A 19,789-nucleotide genomic window follows, 5' to 3' on the forward strand; every position below is an offset into this window, starting at 1 on the left:
ATCCCACCCAGAGCAAAGTCGTTGATAACAAAAATAATTAAACAGCAGAAACCGGTTAGAGATCAGCACTCGTTTTTCAAATTAAATGTAAAAGCCTTCTCCAGTTAAGAGATTGGCAAGTTTTTACAAATATCATCAGTGAGCCTTTTAGAAAGAAACACAGCCACATTAGAATGGAGTCATTAGGCAATACATTTATTTTGAAGCCAATTAACCTTTTGTCAGAAGAATGTCGCTGCTGTAATGGTTTCAGCGGCCGGGGTCAGCCTCTAACAGGGCACGTATGACAGCCACTGCGCTGGCTGACACGTGCTGCGGGGAGAGAGCAGAGCGCGGCAAGAGAACCGGCCTTCTTTTGTATTCCGCTCTGCATTTCCAGGGAGCAGACAATCTTGACCTATCCATTTAGGTAATTAAAGCTTCCATTTGGAAGTGTCCTGCAGGAAGGTGAAATTTGGGGGAGATAAATGGCTGTTGCTCTCCCGATCCGGCCACCAGTTCCATCATTTGATGGACTGCCTGAAACAGGCTCGGCTGCCAGGTTCTCATAAAAATAGAGATGAATTGGGCAGCAGACAATTCTCTAAGGCAAAGGAACTCTGTCATTTTCTTTTTTGCAGGCTATCATTTAATTGTTAGTCAAGGTGGACGGCTGACAGAGGGGGGCTTTCTCTAGGAGCTTCCCCACGATCATCTTTTCGCTGAGAAATCACTCCAGTTTATTTACTTATCAGCCAAGTTTGTTTGGCATTGGGAGACGTCGCCTCGGCGGTGCAGCTGGCGTTCCCAGCTGTGTCTGACTTACCTTCCACGCTATTTTGTTTCCTTTCGAATCATGCTCAAGGGCAATTGGGAAGTCTCCTCGCTCATAAAATTTTCGAAATGCTGTGGGCTTGGCTGGTCTTTCTTTAAACGCTCCTGCAGCTGGAGGGCCTCTTACCTTCAAAGAAAAATAATCGGAATCAGGTTTTAAAACATACTAAAAATTGTGTAGTGAAAAGACTTGTTTTTTTGAAGTTTCAGTGTGTATAAAATATTCTCAAAGATAAAGACCAAATTGACTAATAATGGACAACAGATACCTCACTGATAGAAACATTTGGCGAATAAAATTATTTTATAATCACTATTAAGGGTCTACTTTATTTCGAGCTACTTTAGAAAGCATTCCCAGAAAATGCCACTTAAATATCACTTTATAAGGAAGAGAAGCCTGAATGTTTGCTTAAACATTTAATAGAGGTATCTAAGACCAGCGTGTTAAAATTTTTAAGATTCCTAATAATTGCAAATTCTAATTTTGGGTCTGATATACTTTATGGATTATTGTAGTAATAAATTTAAAATATTTCCTGTGAATCTTTCTATATATATAAAATGGTACAATATGTTCTCATGCTATGAATACTAACAACAAAACTATAAAAATGTGACATAAAATTAAGTAATGATAAATGAGAGTCTAAAAATAAAAATGGTCTATTATGTGCATATATAATACATTGATAATATGAATTATGAGAAAGCAACATTAGAATAGATTATATGAGAATCTTTCATTCCCAAAATTGAGATTTTTATCAAAGAAGAAATATTTCACATGGAGTTATTCACACTGAGTATATCTCTTAAATCTGCATTATTTACATATGAACTAATTCATTAGGTTGCAAAATTCAAAGTATTTAGTAAACTATTTAGAAAATTACATTCCACTGTATTATTCCTTACATACAGTCTAAACATGATTATCTTTCCCTGCTTGTGAACAAGAAGGTAATTGCTACTCATTTATTAGTTTAATAAGAACATGATTATTTTGTTAATTCTTAATATGGAAAGATAGCAAATAATTTACATAATATTTTAATATTTTGTTATTTGATGTCATGTCAATTTTAATATTTGTGTGAAAAACTTTAATTTTAACAAAGAAATATATAAAAATATATCTAATATAACAAATATATAATGATAAATACATTTTATCTAATGCACCTATAAAGGCTAAGGTTAGAAATTGAGTGGGAAATAAGAAATATCTTATTAAGATAACTAAATGCTGAAGTGCAGTTGAAGAGTGAGGAAACACAAGGCATTTATTGGAGTGTAGAATTTTCTTCACTACATAGCACATTATTCCCAGCATATGACTACATAAGTAACTGAGGTGACACCGGGCAGTGGGGAAGCACGTTTTCCTCTTTCTTATTGAAGATTTGAAACATGTTCTGGTATTAGAACTATTAGCCACCCTTTTCAGCCAAATTCATTTAGCGGGTAAATAACCACACATATGAGACAACTCCTTTGTGCAGAGCTTTGAGATGGATGCTGTACAAAAAGGAGAACCATCCCAACCACATTAGTATAATGAAAACTGTGGAGATGTCGTCCCTGGACTTTGGCAATTCATGGAGCACTAAATTTTGAATCATATTTTTGGGAATTCATAAAGAATCGACAACTTCTTATTTTGCAAAGAAGTTACATTAAAAAAAAAAAATAAGGGATGGCCACGTGGCGTAGTGGTTAAGTTCAGTGCGCTCCACTTCCGCAGCCGGGGTTCGTGGGTTCGGATCCTGGGCACAAACCTACACCACTCATCAGCCATACTGTGGAGGCAACCCAAATACAAAACAGAGGAAGATCTGCACAGATGTTAGCTTAAGGCAAATCTTCCTTAGCAAAAAAACCCCAAAATAGATTATCATTTACTATCATGGTATCATTTTAACACTCCCAAAAATGTGGTAGAACATAATCTAAAGAAAGCAAACTTAGACAAGTTAAACCAGCATGTGTACATATTTATAGAAATTCAAAGTGCAATAGTGCATATGTGTGTGCAAGTGTATGTGTGTGTGCGTTTGCATGTGTATGTGTTTGTGTATTGTTATTGTATAGTTGTATAGTACTGATTACTGGTCAGCAGATGCCTCATTTTTTACATTTTTTTAAAAATTAACTTTTTAATGGATAAAGAAATTGTGCCATATATATATATATATACACAATATACACAATGGAATACCATTCAGCCATCAAAATAGAAGGAACTCCTGCCATTTGCAACAACTTGGAGGGACCTAGAGAGTATTATGCTAAGTGAAATGAGTCAGACAGAGAAAAACAAATACTGTATGATCTCACTTATATGTGGAATTTTAAAAAGCGAACTCATAGAAGTAGCGAGGAGAATGGTGTTTGCCAGGGGCTGGGGAGGGTGTGGCATATATTGATAGTCTTTTTTTGTTCGCTTTGCAACCTTACTGATTCTTGGCGTGTCAGCTGATTTTCTATTGAAAGGTGGACATTGGTGTATTGCGAGACTCTGGATTTTAAACCTGTTTTAGCTGGTTTGTTTTGGCATTTCTCTGGCAGACATGCAGGTAAGGGTGCCACCTGATTACTGCCAGGTTAGGGTAGAAGCCCTGGTACCCCACCTGGCCTCTGTTGACCCCAGTGGAGGGAGCTCCTTATGAATAAGGGTGAAGGTGGGGGCTCTAGCACCATTAAGCCTCCAGAGACACCTCCCTGAGAGGGAAGGGTAGGAGTGGCCTGTTACTGCTCCCCGCATTGACACCACGGATGGCTTGGCCTCATTACTGCTGGGCAGTGGTAAAATTCCCGACTCTCTAGGAGGCATCCTCTGACATCACCCCAGAGGGAAGAGAGAAGAGTCTCTTTTACCCGTGGCTGAGGAGGAAGTCCAAGCTCCCCCTGTGTGGTCTCTACTGACACTATGGGTGTTGGGGGCCTCCTTACTGTTCCAGTAGAGTGGAAAGACCCAATTCTTCATTTACAAAATTCAGCTACAACCTTTATTTAGGGCTTTTGTCTGCTCATCATCTGCTAACTATACTTTTCAGTTTTTCTAGATGCTGTTATTATTGATTCTGTAGATAGCAAGCCTCCCACGTGTTTAACTGACCTAAAGTTTGCCTGAGATTATCCATCGTTCTCTCTTTTCTTTTTATTTTAAAATCAGTTTCTCTTTTGCTGTTTGTCTTTAGTCAAAATATACTCCAATCTTTCTGATCCTGAACTCAAAATTCTAAATGTCCAAACTTTTCAAGGAATGAACATATTTCTCTCTAAGGAGTCTAGAAGGCTTTTTGGAAACTGTTATAGATAGCTTACACTTCTTTCTTCCCTTTAAGCTCCATGGGCTCTGTAGAAATGATTCCACGTCTACAGTTCCGTGGAAAGTCTTTATTCAGTTTTACAAAATCATCCACACTAATACCTAATGATTCAGTAGTGAGCAAATTCTTTCCTGAGTATCTGTTATCCTCTCTCTTTGTATTTCTGTCATTTACTTATTTTTAAACGCTATATTTTTTGGACTCTGCTATAGAGCCATTCTAAATTAACTCTTGGCATCTTAAAAGTTGTAACTGATAAAACTGACTAGAATATTCTCAGTTAGACCTGTTACTGCAACAGGGGCATTACCTAATTTCAAACAGATACTCTGTCACTATGTATCAAGATAATATTTTTTTCTGTTCCAAATACCTATGTACCCACTTAAACCATATAGGACATACTACTTTTTATATGCTACACATGATCCATTTCTTTTTTTTTTTTTTAAAGATTGGTGCCATTTCAACATTCAAATAATTCTAAAAATCTGTACACAAAAAATTAAGTGAAATAAATTTCTGAAAAGGTAGTAAAGATATTATTACTGCGGATCACACAGATGGATGTAGCTTGACTAAACAACTTTAAAAACAAGCAAGAATACTCTTAAGAATCCTTACGTAAGTCCCATATTTTTAGAAGAAGAACTACTGTAAACTTTATTTAATGTCTTAAGAATTCCACCCCATTTATTATAAATAATATAGAGGAAATAAGGAACCATAAATCAAATTAGATTTGTGGGAAAATGCAATTAGGATTTGCCTGAATGGTGGGGGCTATCTGTAAACCAATTAGGAAGAATGGATGCTGTGGCAGAATGCTTTTAATAAAATCTAATGCACTTGGGAACCAAGATATTGAATGCACTCTGAAGTGACTAACATGACAGAGTACTTTATATGCCTACCTTTACTGAATGTGCTGTAATGGATTTAGGACTTAGATCACAGTCTCTGTCATACGGTCACAAAACAAGACTAATTAGTAGGAAGGAATTTAAGGCTCTCTAAAATTCTTCATCATATAGTTTGAAAGTTTTCTTTTCAGTAGTTCTACTTTTTAGCATAAACTTAAGCTGCTAAAAAAATGACTTTTGCTTCAAGCGGGAAATCTAAATTGTGTTATTCTAATTGGTCCATTTAGCCAACTCACTAACATTGAAACAATAAAATGCAAAGACGTCAATTTCTTCAGATTCAACCTGAAATTTGAATTCATGAAAACACTGTGATTAAGCAGCTGGTGGGCAAGAGCTGTATTGTCTCTGAGCTACTCAGGCATCCGATTGCTAGCTGAGGACTCGCTAATTTGTTGCCATCATCCAAGACTTCTGAATAAGTATTGTAATTCAGTGTCTGCCCCATTTGCCAATCACAATTGTTTTAAGAATGTCAGAAATTTTGCAATACCTAATGCCATCGAATGACCAGGAAAATGCTTGCAAAAAACACTACAATAAGCAAATCTGATTGTAATGGTAGATGGAGTGCCTCATCATTAACAAAAGTGAGCTCATATTACCAAGCAAAGTTATTACAAAAAACTTTAACAATGTAACAATTTAACAATATAACAAAACTTTATGATAATAATATTTTTGCTATAGTAACAGTCAAGAAAAATAACAAGAGCCATATATGGTCAAAAAAAAATAGACATACTGGGGAGTCTTTAAAAGTCAGACGCTACAGTTAATAGTGAGTGGCAGGGAAAACTTTCAAGGAATGTGGGTAACCTATTTTAGGAAGATTATCCCACCAAGATCTAACAGGATGTCCTGAAGTCAGGAGAATGTGGAGTCAAGTGATCAATCTGGACTTTACTGCAGTGGTCCAAGCATGAGATGGCAAAGGCCTTAAATTAGGTGGCATCAAGAATAATAACAAAATCTACTATTGTTTTCATCGTTTTACAAACATTATTGGTTTCAACAAAACCCAAATAAAATGAACTTACAGACAAGGAAATCAAAGCTTAGAGAGGTTCAATAATCTGGCAGAAATCACAGAGTTAGTAAGTAGTAGGAAAGAGACTTGACCTCACTCACTCTACCTCTATAGGACATGTCCTCAGTCACGATATTAGAGGGTTCGGTTTGGGCAACAATCTAAAGGGGAAATATGCAGGGCACATGGCGGATTGGATGAGGGGAGCTAGAGGCAGAGATGAGACAGGCTTCAGCCTGTAAAAGATGCAAATAATCTATTTGTTTAAGTTATGTAAATAATAAACTGCAGAATGGACAGAAATCTTATTAAATCACTTACAATTTTACCACCTGTTAGTAATTTTGTGCTTTCCCTTTTAAACTTCCCAGAAACATACATACAAATACATATTTTTATATTCTTATGTCCTTCCCATTTAGTGTACTTTTGCACTTAATGTAATATGTTTTGATGTTGCCATTGATATCAAAATTTCCATTTTCTTGGCTAAGCAATATTCTAGTAACTATTGGCAATTCTCTTTGGAATTTATATTATTTCTGGGTTTTTTTTTGCCTATTATAATTGCATTATTATAAACATCTCAAGCATATCACATTTGCCATATTTTATATTATTTAATTCAGAGTCCCCAGTGTGAGATAATAAGGTAATAATAATAATAATAAATAATAATAATAAAACTTTTTATATTTTATGATTCTTGATGAAATTATTTGCTAATTAAATAGGAGAACAGGTCTTCTGCCTTAGTCGGCTTGGGCAGCTTTAACAAAATTCCACAGAGTGGATGACTTAAACAGCAGGAATTTACTTTCTCGTAGTTCTGGAGGCTGGACATCTGAGATCAGGGTACCAACGTGGTCAGGTTCTGGCAAGAACCCTCTTCCTAGCTTGCAGACTGCTGCCTGTTCACTGTGTTCTCACACGGCAGAGAGAGAGAGAGAGAGCTCTGGTCTCTCTTCCTCTTCTTATAAGGACACTAATCCCATCATGGAGACCCCACTCTCATGGGACCATCTCATAAACCTAATTCCCTTCCAAAGGCCCCACTTCCAAATACCATCACATTGGGGGTTAGGGGCTTCAATATATGGATTTGGGTGTGGGCACACAAACATTCAGTCCATAGCACCCTTCTACTGTTCTATTTGGATTACTCTGTATAATAAATGAGGATGAACATTTTCTCATTTTAGTGCAAATGTTATATGCATACAATCGTGAATGTATGCTCATCTTTTCCATATTCATATCAATTTGTATGAGCTTCTTATTTTGAGAGATATTAACAACTGTTTGCATTTACTGTAAATATCTCCTAAGCATCTTTGTTTTCCATTCTTATTTATTTAGCATTTAAAAGTTTTAAATGTTTTGTAGGAAAGTCTCTGTCTTTTCTTTACTTGCTCTTTTTGCCTCCAGCTTTGCCTTCTCTAGATCATTCCTCCCTCAGCTGCACAATGAATATTCTAATAGATTAATTAAATCGTATCTCTCATCTACTTAAAATCCATAAATGATTTCCCATTGACACGCTACACAAAGACATTTGCAAACGGAGTTTATCTCTCACGCCATTCCTCCACAGGCACCCAAGCATAAGTTATACCCAAACACTGGCAGCTCTCAAATAAGCTCTGCTCTCTTCAGTCTCCATGATTTTGCTGTTGCATCAGTCTGTGATTCTCCCTCACCCCCTCACACATCCTTCTCCCCCTCTTTTTCTCCCGAATAATGACTAATCACCTTCAAATTCAGCACAAACTTCACCTATTCTAAGAAATCTTTCCTAACAAGCCATATCCCTACCCTAGTGTGGGATTAAGTCCTTCTTCACATTGAAATGCCTGCAGGACAAACGACTAGACTTGGCCCTTAGACCAAGGGCACAATCCGGATGGCGATTGTTCGGGAGGCCTAGGCTGTTGACAACTTTTGTAATCAAGAGGTGTGTTAAATCTATAGAAATTGGCAAATTTTCCCAAAGGGAGAGTTTATAGTGAGAAAAAGTCTGAGAACCTGAGACAACACCTTTAATAGTACAATACTAATAATTCAATAGTAAGTGGATTCTACAGGAGAATAGGAAGAATAGAATGGTGGCAAGAGAACAGGGAAGGGATGCAATCATAGAAATCAATAAATGAGAGGGATAAGTCGCTATTGTTTTTAATGATACAAGGAGGTGAATTAAGGAGAGGATGGAAAGTCATCTGAAAATTTAAAATCTATAGTGGCGTGATGGGGTGGAAGACAGACTACAGTGCACTGAGGAATGAATGGGGAATATGAAAGAAAAACCAGATATTCTCTTTGGGAGTTATTCATCCTGTCCTACGGGCTGTCAAAATTTGAGTTGCTAGCAAGGTGTAATTGTTAATGTAGGGTAAAGTTAATAGTAATTGGAAATGGGAAAATAAAAGAATATCAATGGACTATAATACTAGAATTCATGAACTATTTAATAACTTACGGAACTGAGATGGATTTTAGAACAGAAGATATATTTATAACTAACACCCTTATATAAAATGGCCAGAGAACGAGTGAAGTAAAGCATAGGTTTTTCAGTGTTAGAAACTCGTAAATCTGAATCCAAGGACCTATGGTGACATAAACTAAAATATTTCTTAGAAATAGAGTCAGGAAATTGGCTCTAATATAGACCCTACCTATATTATTCATTCACTGAAAAATGTGTCGAATACCTAATATTCCCAAGTCACTAGGCTTGGTATTATTAAGGACAAAAAGATTCAAATATATTATTCTTAAGATATATATGATTTAGAAGAAGAGATAAGAATATCTCCAGAATCTTCTACAGAAATAAGAATGTGATAAATGCCACAGAAAGATATATACAATTCTGCACACTCAGAAGATAAAACACTTGGGTTTTAAGGCATTGTTCCTTTTCATTAGAAAATGTTATTTAGCCTTGCAGACTACTTACCCTTTCCAGTGGAACCAGGCAGAAATGTATTGTAATTTCCTATAAAACTGAATTTTGTACAATTTTAACTAGAAACAATTATTAGAGAATTATGGTTGCTGTGCCATAGATTTGTCTATTTATAGCCATTGTAGTTATTAATAATTAAATCAGAATTAATTTGCTTGTATTTTCTGTATTTCTTAGATCTAAGTAATTATCATTACCACACTCTTATACCAAAAATTCACTATTGATGAAACCAATACATAATTCTTTCTGTGTAAAACTTTCATATTAAAACCCACATTTTCTATTTTAAAATTCACTTACATAAATATAAATTTATAAATATATAATCTAAGGCTTGTGTGATACTTAAAATGAAATAAATTAATCTAAAGTGCTTGCAGAGACTAGTTTAAATATGATTAGCATAAACAAAAACTAACATTAGTATTGTGACTATTACAATAAGTTACCTTTCAATTAGCATTGTCCTATGATGGTTACAAAACATCCAAACAACTTATGTAGTTTTTCAGATAGGTAGAAGGAGAAAAATGTAGTGTTAGAAGACGGTAACATGGAGTAAAATTATAAATATTTCATTTAAATAATTTAGAAGACTTTGGTACTAGACTTCACTTTTCTACTTGACAATAAATCATACCCTGCCTTGTTCCCAAAATGATCCAAGGCAGCTCATGAGATACATGCGCTGCAGAAGCATAAGCGTGGGCTGAAGAAGCTGCTATACAACGCGGCCAAGTGACTGGACTCTCCAGAGCCTCAGTTTCCCAATGTCAGCTTAAAAATCTACCCTCCTGACCTCCAAGATTCTTTCTGCACCTCTATAATCTAACATGTGTTTTTATTAATTCATACAAATTAATTGTTGAACATTAATTCAACAAATATTGTGGACATATGATATTGTCAGAGAATTCATCCACTTGCAGAGCTAAGAGGAACCTCGAAGGGCGCATAAACTCCATGTTTTACTCTTGATAAATTGAAATCCGAAGGGGATATGGAAACACATCCCCGTTTACATTTCAAGGCTGATTTTTCCCAGCTCCATCACTTTAATAATGACCTCGGGTTCAGAGATCCTAGACTTCTTTCAGGCTTGGATCCAATAACTTGATTTACAAATGCTTCTGCAATCACTGTCTGACAGAAGAAAGTCCCAAAGATTGCTGAGTACATTATGCTTACGTCATTTTAAATTTATAACTAAACTGGAACATACTTGGAACTAAGATGTTATTTCAAAATGTTGTCTCTGGAGTCTAAAATGCTCCTGAGAGCAATGGTTGGATGACACAATTTCTTTTAAATTGTTTTGTTTAAAGCAATAGGCATCAGTGGTCCTTTAAATTCTCCATTGTAGGAAAAAAAAAATGATTGACAGCCTTTCCTAACAAATGAGACGCAACAATCAAATGATAAAAAAGAAATCTTGACAGTTGAAGGTTAAAAATGTTTACTCAAAAGCTGCTCTCTTCTTGAAGTTAAATACGGGAAAAGGCCACCTATTTAAGTGCCCAAGTGTGATTCTTGCTATCAACTTGTCTCCAGAGAGTCATCAGAGACCTCAATTTAGACTGCACTATTTAGTATCTACCTTGTAGAACTGATAAGATGCTTGAATGACTGAGACAGCTTGACTAATACACTGCCCCACCTAACACTAGGCCAAAGAAATGAGTGAGTTAAATGTGAAAGGAGAATATAAATGGGTAAGAGTTTAAAATATATTCTGTTCCTCTTACACCTTTAATGTTGAAAGCATGGTAAATAGTTTATATCTAAACGTACAGCTTCTGTGTCTTGCAACACAGTTATTTGTTACTGAATAATTAGAGTAAAAATGTTATTTTGTATATGTGAAGAGACTATTAGAATTCGCGTCTTACATATCATGATTATTTTAAGAGAAAATTTGAAAATCTTTGTGTCTAATGATGCAAACTGATATTCTCCCGAAAGAAGTAGCTTTTTAATAGAAAACAATTTTTAGAACTGTCTACAATAAAAGATATTTATATTGGTAAAAAAGTGGTCTGCTTTCCTATCAGTCTACTGGTTCCCTTCAAAATAAAGTACTTTGAAAGTTCACACAATTTGCAGAGATAGTAAATACCCTGATTATAATTTACAAACTCTAATGATCAGATAAAGAGAGAAAGAAATATACAAAAACATGTATGTTATCTCACATACAAAGCACACATATTACAAGTTAACTAGAAGATAATATAATAAGAAATACAAGATTAGAGTCTTATCACTAGGTTTTTTTCCACCATGGTTTCCATCTTGGTTCATGCCACCATGAAAGAAACATTAAGAATGTGAAAGGAGAAGAAGAGGCAACGAAGATGTACCTAAAGAGTGTGTTATCTATCCTAGGTAAAGATAGTAATGCATCATTTACAATCCACATGTAATATGTTTTTATTTTTATTTATCTTATATTTTTACTTTTTACTAAATAAAGCACATTTTTCCTGAGCCAAGATTTCCATCTGTGAAAGCTAGCTGAAGTTAGGTCAGCTTGTGGCCAAAATAAAGCCAACTAGTCCACATGGAGAATAAGCTCTTAACTTATTCTCTATTAACATCAAGCCAGTCTTGGCCCTTTGTCTAACCAACCCCAACTAGACACTCACACTCCACCAACCCAGAAGATCTATCCATAGCTTCCTTTACATTCAGAAGCGTTCACTCTTGCATGGCCATGGTTTACTTTAGATGTATGCATGCTATTACATGATGTGAATAGAATTTGTAAGCATGATTTGAAATATGTTAGAATTTTATACAAGCATTCCACATACTTGTGTAAGTAATACACACACACACACACACACAGACATACACACACAACGTGAGTCAGTGAGGAGTTTCCTCAGAATGCCTTTCCTTTGAAAAATGTTACCGTATCTTTGTTTTTGCTATATAATGAAATATGAGATAACCTTGACTTTAAAAGAAAGACAGGAGTTGAGAAAATGCCCTCCTTGCCAGCCTACTTTAGTTCCCTGGTACCTAACAATCTCAAAAGTTACAATGATTTCCAGCATGAACATTTCTTCCTTCTTTTTATTCTAAAATTATACAAATACAATATGAACTTCATTTTCTGTAAAATTAGGAGGGAAATTGACCACAGAAGGTTGCTAAGAGGCAAAAGTCATGTGGGAGAAAGGGAAGAGATGAAATACTGTGAGTGATGAGAGACATCATTGATAGATTCCAGAAAACACCAGGAAAAATCTTTCTTGTGCAGAAGATCCCATGAGGGGCAAACGTTGCTTCTTATTTACAAAAATGGGGGTAAATAGGTCTCACAGCAGAAGAGCTTTCACATCCATTTGATATCAGAGAAGGAGAGGAGAAGGGCCACCAAAATAAATATATAAACAAATAATATTTCAACCGTCATTCTTTCTGTCAGCAGAGAAGGAGAAAGATTTTAGATTAGGAATCTCAGAAGAATGCTACCCCCTACCAGGACCCAGAAATCTACTTTGAATTACAATCTAGGAAAAGCTAATTCATACAATGTTGAGTATTAAAATGGAAACTAACACAGCATCAACACAAAGATACTGTAAGAAAAATAATGTATAAAAGAGTCACAAAACTTACCAATTGAAGAAAAGCACCACTGAGATAAACACTGTGATCAAATATTTTGCCAAGAATTTTAAAAACATGATGAAACAACCACTTCTATGGAAGAAGAGCAAAAGTAGAAATGAGAGAATTATGGCAGAGAAGAGATAGTCATGAGATGGGAGAAGATTAAACATAAGCTGGTAGAACTCTGAGAACAAGTAGGAATAAAATACTCAAGATATGAAGATAAAACTGCAAGAAGAGAAAAAGAACTTTGCAAAAATACAAAGAAGATATAGGGGATTGAAATTAGAAAAATGGACGATGTGAAAGAGAAATAAAGACTGGCAAAGGAGATCTCACAGGCATAATTCAAGTCCTCAAGGAAGAAATTCAAAAGAATGAGGAGGAAAGACAAATATTTAAAATTAGGAATAAAAAAAACATTTTTGAAATACAAGAATTACTTTCCTAAAATAAAGATAGAACTCTAGAAGAATTTTCCTGAAAAAGTTATCTCTGTGATCCAGGGAAAAATAAAGCAAAAAGTCACCCCCAAGACATATACCAGTGAATTTATTAGTATCAAAAGATAAAAGGTTTTTTTGTATAGCTCTTTAAAGAGATCAAGTCACTTAGAAGAATCAGGGTGACTTCATATTTTTCCATTTTAACATTTCACGCCAGAAGACAATGGATAAACACCCATAAGATTCACAAGACGTGGTGAGCCAAAGTATATATTTCCAGGAAACCTGCCCTTCCAGTATAAAGTCTATAGGTAAGTTATTTTGAAATTCAAGTAGTCAAAGAAAATTATTGGTATGAAACACACTTGAGGAAACTCCTTGAGGATAAACTTGAGATTCTCAAGAGAGGACTAGGGATACTACTAACAGGACTGCTGTTGATTCATATAAATAACTATAGGACTCATAATTTAGACTGGCTTTAGCATGACAGTATAGAACGTAAAAGTTATCTACTATATGCAAATAATACAAGTGACACAAATTGGGAGAGAGATGAGAAAGAAGATGGAGGTAAAGAAAGTCTGCAGTTTGATTCATCTATGAGCACAGAAAGTCAAAGAATTGCATTTAGAGCACAAAACTATATTTACCTGGACCAAGCTAAACACAAAGAAAAGTGAAATATTGACTAAAATCAAGTACTGCTGTAAAATCAGGGAAGAAGAGAAAATATGCTAATTTTTTTCATTGTTCATATTAGGGAACTAATAGCTACTGTATAAAAAAATAGAGAATTATAGATGTTATATACAATTGTAGTCATAAAAATAACCATTGGGCCCGGCCCTGTGGCCGAGTGGTTAATTTCGTGAGCTCCACTTTGGTGGCCCAGGGTTTCACCAGTTCAGATCCTGGGCGCAGACATGGCACCACTCATCAGGTGATGCTGAGGTGGCGTCCCACATGCCACAACTAGAAGGAACCACAGCTAAAACATACAACTATGTACCAGGGATGCTTTGGGGAGGAGGAGGGGGAGGGGGAGGAGGAGAAGAAGAAGAAGAAGAAAAGATTGGCAACAGATGTTAGCGCAGGTGCTAATCTTAAAAATAAACAAATAAATAAATAACCATTAAAACAAAAGAACTATGCATGCACTTTTTCACACACACATGAGCAAAGAAAACAGACCACATAGAGAAAGATTTTGTAAAAGTAGAAAACATTACAGAGCAATTTCACAGAATCCAGACCAAACATCTCAGCTATCAATAAATGTAAAGGGATTAAATAAACTTTCTGTTTGGATCACACAGGAAACGACACCTCTATGCTAAAACAAAGTGACTTAAAAAGATTGAAAATAAAAAACAGACAAAAATCTGCTAAGAGAATGCAAATTAAAAGTCTCAAATCCAGTATAATATTCAATAGGATAACATAACACACAGCTGCTAAAGTCAAGAACAAGATAAGGATGCCCTCTATTACCTCTATTATTTAACATTATCTACTATTTTATTGGAGGTACTGCCTATATAATTTGGTAAGAGAAAAAAGGTAAAAAAAAGAAAAAGAAGGGAAAGATGAGATAAAATAATAAAGTCTTGGAAGATCATGTGACTATACACCTAGAAAACAGGAAAATCAACTGAAATTTGACAAATAGTATAGAAAATTAGTAAAGTAGTATATATAAAATTAGGATGCACTAATCTATAGTTTTCATACATAAAATGACAACCAACTAGGAGATATAATCCAAGGAGAGAGACCTTACTTTTAACAACAAAAAATTAAATACATGGGAATAAATTCTAAAAAATGTATACCTATGTGAAGTCACTTTAAAACATGACTGAAAGATACAAAGAAGACTTGCAAACTTAGAAAACACAATTTTCTATGATAGAAAGATTACACATCACGACACATCCTAAAATGGTCAATTATACTAAGTCAATTTAAAAACACAATCCCAATAAGAATACAATCTGGTTTCTCTTTTTAGGAATAGACGAGATGATTCTAAAACTTATATGCTATGATAAACCAATAAGATTAGGTAGAAAAATCCCTGAAAAAGAATCAGTATGTACAGGTACAGAATAGAACAGTAATCTAGCAACAGATGTGTACAATTAATATGCCTTATACATGTACAATATGTCTAGATACATACAATAGATATGTCTCAAATAGTTATGTACATTTAGTATATCACCAAGTAGACCTCAAGTTAGTGGGGAAAACTGGACTACTCATTATTTGGTATTGGGAAAACTTGGTAGCCATCTACAAAAAATAAAATTGGATCAACTTCTCATGCTTTACAACATAATTAGTTCCACATGGACCAAATAGTTAAATTAAAAAGAAAAAGAGAGAACCAATAAGTGTCCCCAAAAAGGGTCCATACAACGGCCTACGAAGCCATACACATTGCCCATTTCTTCTCTGGCTTCCTCTCCTAACTCCAGAGTTCACCCTGCCCCAGTGCACTGGCTTCCCTGCTGCTCTTTGTCTGCTCAAGTGTTGGCCCAAATCTCCTCAAAGAGATCTACTACCGTGACCATCCCATTTAATGTACAGATGCCCCACTTTGGACCCCAAACTCCCTTATCCAGCTCTGCTTTTTCTCTTTTCCATGGTATTCATTCCCTTCCAACATACTGTAGAATGTATTTATAACATTAATTGTTTATTGCCTTCCTACCTGAGCTAAGTTATAAGCTCCATAATAGATTATTGCCTGTTTTGTTCCTTGTTAAATTAATAGTGCTGGGTCCAGAATAGGTGTTCCATAAATATTTGTCTAATGAATGCATGAATTAATTGGCTAATATAGTAGAGGTGACTTTGTTGATAAATAGGGAAAGGCTGTATTATTCAATATATGGTGCTAGAACGACTGTATATTCACGCAAAAAAGTGAAATTGAAATTCTACCTCACACCACACACAAATTCAATGTTATGTGACTTAAAGACTTAAAAATGAAAGGCAAAAATCATACAAATTTTAATGAGAATATATTAAAAAAGTCTGTATGATTTGTGGATAGGGAAGGGTTTCTTAAAGAAGATAATTAAAAGCCAAAATGATAAAAGAAAGATTGATAAATTTGTCCATATTAAAATTAATTATGACTGTTCATCAAAAGATACAACTTAAAATGTTAAAAGGCAAGCCACAAACTTAAAAGAGATATATCCAACACATATGATTGATAAAAAATTAGTATCCCAAACATGAAAGTACTCAAACACATCAATAAGAAAAAGAAAACAACCCAATAAACAGTAACTTCACAGAAGAGTATAACTGAATAGGCAATAACCAAATTAAAAGTGGTAAATTTTAGAAATAATCACAGGGGTACAAATAGAACATTAATAAAACATTTTCATGCTACCAAATGACAAAAAAATCTGATAATATGACGTGTTAGAGAAGAAATGGAGGAACAGGAGGTCTCATTCCTGCTGATTAGAACGTAAATTGATACAGTCAGTTTGGAAAACATTTGGCACTGTCTAGTAAATTTGTATACATAAAGATGCATCTCCCTGTGACCAAGCAATTGTATTACTAAGCATCTACCCTAGAGAATATGATATTTCGCATATGATTGTTTTTCCCAATAAGAAATTGCACTGGGAGATGTTGTTTATGAGGATGTTCATAGCAGCATTGTTTATAAAGCATAAAAAAAGGAAACAATACAAGATCCTTAATAAGTAGATGAGTAAATAATTATATCATTTCCATAAGATGGAATGTAGTGGTAAACATGAATAAACTACAAATTTACCCATGGACACGTGTCAAGAAGGGGCCCTTGTGTTAGGAGAAAGATCTACTCTTCCTTGATTGCCCCTCCTCAGCTCAGGGTTCCAGAGAGAGCTGAACTCAATGGTACCACCCCTCCCACACTCATGGCCAACCAACACCTCTGGCTCAGCACCAACAGGACTAAACTTGTCATGCCCCTTAGTCCAAAAAAGGTGTAGACACTAGTCACCTCTCATTCTGCATGCAAATTCCCATATGGTTCTACACATCCCCTTTTCTGAGCCCATTTCCTCCTCATCAAATGCTAAAACCCTTTCATGGTGCCTCTGTACCCTCCACCTTCTCAGAGTGTCTTCTTCACCTTCTTGTTCTAAGTGAAACCTGACATTTCCCTAAGGATATGGCCTCCCCTGCAGTGTTGGGTGCTTTCTCTCCAAAACCCATTAAATTAAGTGTTAAATAACACTGGGTCTAGCAATGGAGAATTGCCTCGCTCCTCATTGCTGCTTCCAAACTATTCTATAAAATCTCAATATCTATGTAGACAATGGGACCAGTATCTCAGCCTCTCAAGTTTCTTGACCTGTTCTCCTTCAATGATCTTGATGTGCATCCTAGCCAGCCAATTACTCAGAGTTTCTTACAAAAATTGCAGCCCCTCCATAATTTCAACTTCAAGTATCCTACACCAAGGCTACTGCTTATTATTATTATTATCTTTCTAGCTCAGTCTCTGTGAATCCCTAACCCTAAAACCCTAAAACCCTTCCCTGTAACAATTATTTACCCCTTTCCATTATTCGCTTTTTCCACACTTCATGATCAATCCCTATAATAATTCCTCCCTTGCACTCATCCTCATCTCTCTTGACCCTCTTCTTGGTATGTTGTACTTGGCAAAACCTTAATGCTGCCTAAATCAAGCTCTGCCAACTGTGCTAACACCTCTGCAGCTGAATTTAGCTGAAGCAATACAACCAGGCTGGCAATTTTGTTACACTCCCCTACTCCTTTCACTATCACTCACATAGACGGCTATTTCATATCATTTATTCTCTCCTCAATGCTCCAGCACCTCTCCCCCATCCTCATTCACAGCTGATGATCTTGCTCCTATTCACTGCAAAATAGAAATAACATAGAGAACTTCCATACGCTCCACCACTACATCCACGTACCCAACAGCCTGTAAAACCCATGCTGCCTTCCTGCTTCTGGGAATGGACGACCTGCTCCTGCTTCCAGCTGGGGCAGACCCCCAGGTGTGCATCAGAACTCATCCCTTCTCATGACTTACCTTCTCAGCAAAGCTTTGCATGACCACCCCTCTTTAAAACTACATTATACCCCCGCACTTCCCCATCTTCCTTCTAGAACAGAGTACTGGGTGGTGAAATTTAAATGGAAGGGAAGGTATTTATTTTAAATAATCCAAATAGAAGTAAAAAACACCAGGGCGGCACTAGTCTGAATGGAAAGGGAAGACAAACACAAGTTTACATTTTGGAAGCATCAGGTAATCTATAAACACATTGTATAAAATAACAAGACAACAGCAGATATGAGGAGTCAGTGTTCTGACATATTTGAAAATTTATATTTGGGGTAGGGGATAAAAGAAGGCAGAGTCAAAGGGGACTCTATAATCTTGAACCTGGGTCTGCTTCTACAGAAATAGGAAAGTTAAGATGAAGCACAAAGCAAACTACAGTCAGAGTGGGGAAAGAAGAACAATATATCCATTGAAACCAGTGTTTTCAGTTTGGCTTTCAATTCTGGTACAGCACGCAAATGCAATCTAAATTAAGTATGTAACAGTGATTGTTTCTCAATAAATCTTACACTCTCTATAAAACGTATCTTGCAGTGTGTGAAACTACAAGCAGCCATATATAAATTGAAAGCAACATGCTAATTCTACCTAACTGTGGTATATTTCAGGGAAAGAACAACTGGTTAGAAATATCACGTTCATTTACACTAATAAAAAATTCACCTACCTCTTTAAAAATATATGTTTCTCCTTTGAGAAATTTTCCTGGACAATACATAATAACACAGGACTGAGGTTTTGTAAGTGATAAATCCTGTCATTTTATTAGAGCTATCTAGTCAAATGTAACCCGATATTTTAGAAGTGCAAGGTAATTTAAAAGACTTACTCGGATCTCTTCTGGCTTTGAGTTGTCTTTTGATAGATAGCAGGATCAACACAGATCTAGATAAGACTACTCTCAGAGACATTTTAATGTTGAAACACCAGTCTTCTGAAAAGCAATTTATATTTTCAGCCTACTTAAGAATGTATCATAAATTTTGTGCAGAGGGAAAATCAGGTTTACAGGGTATTGGGGAAAGGTACATATATGGTAAAATTTTAAAACGGTAGTACAGATGACTAATGAGCCAGAAAGATTGATTTATGAGAAAAGATTTAAAGAATTAACTATGTGTGGAATGGCTAAGTGAAAAGAAATTATAAAGAAGAAAATTATTTGACTCGTTACAAAACAATGGAACACTTTGCTAGGATATTTAAAATTGGACTAAAGAAGGGAAAACTATACAGGGACCTGTAAAGTCTACGAGCATGTATGTCTGAATTATTTTGCTTTGGTGATATATATTTTTTTAACCCTGTGTCTGTGGTTATACACCATTGCCAATTCAGTAACATTTAGTTCACGCCAACGTCATACAAAAGAAGCAAGCAAAGATTTTTTTCCAATCATGTTAGATCTAAAAACACTGAAACATCATTTAGATATACTTTACTACTTTTAAAAAAATAATTTGAGGGGCTGGCCCAGTGGTGTAGTGGTTAAGTTCACATGCTCTGCTTTGGCGGC

The 19,789-nt window shown here is 35.5% G+C and overlaps 1 protein-coding gene across 1 annotated transcript in view; it reads right to left on the reverse strand.

The window, feature by feature from the left end:
* Positions 1-19,789, reverse strand: part of PACRG (parkin coregulated) — a 459,179-nt gene that overhangs the window by 391,684 nt on the left and 47,706 nt on the right. The window contains exon 2 of the mRNA XM_001500379.6: positions 806-940. Coding sequence (XP_001500429.4) covers positions 806-940 — 135 coding nt within the window. The remainder of the gene's footprint in view (positions 1-805; positions 941-19,789) is intronic.

Source organism: Equus caballus, chromosome 31 (genome assembly GCF_041296265.1).
Source record: "Equus caballus isolate H_3958 breed thoroughbred chromosome 31, TB-T2T, whole genome shotgun sequence".
Classification (NCBI taxonomy): Eukaryota; Metazoa; Chordata; class Mammalia; order Perissodactyla; family Equidae; genus Equus; species Equus caballus.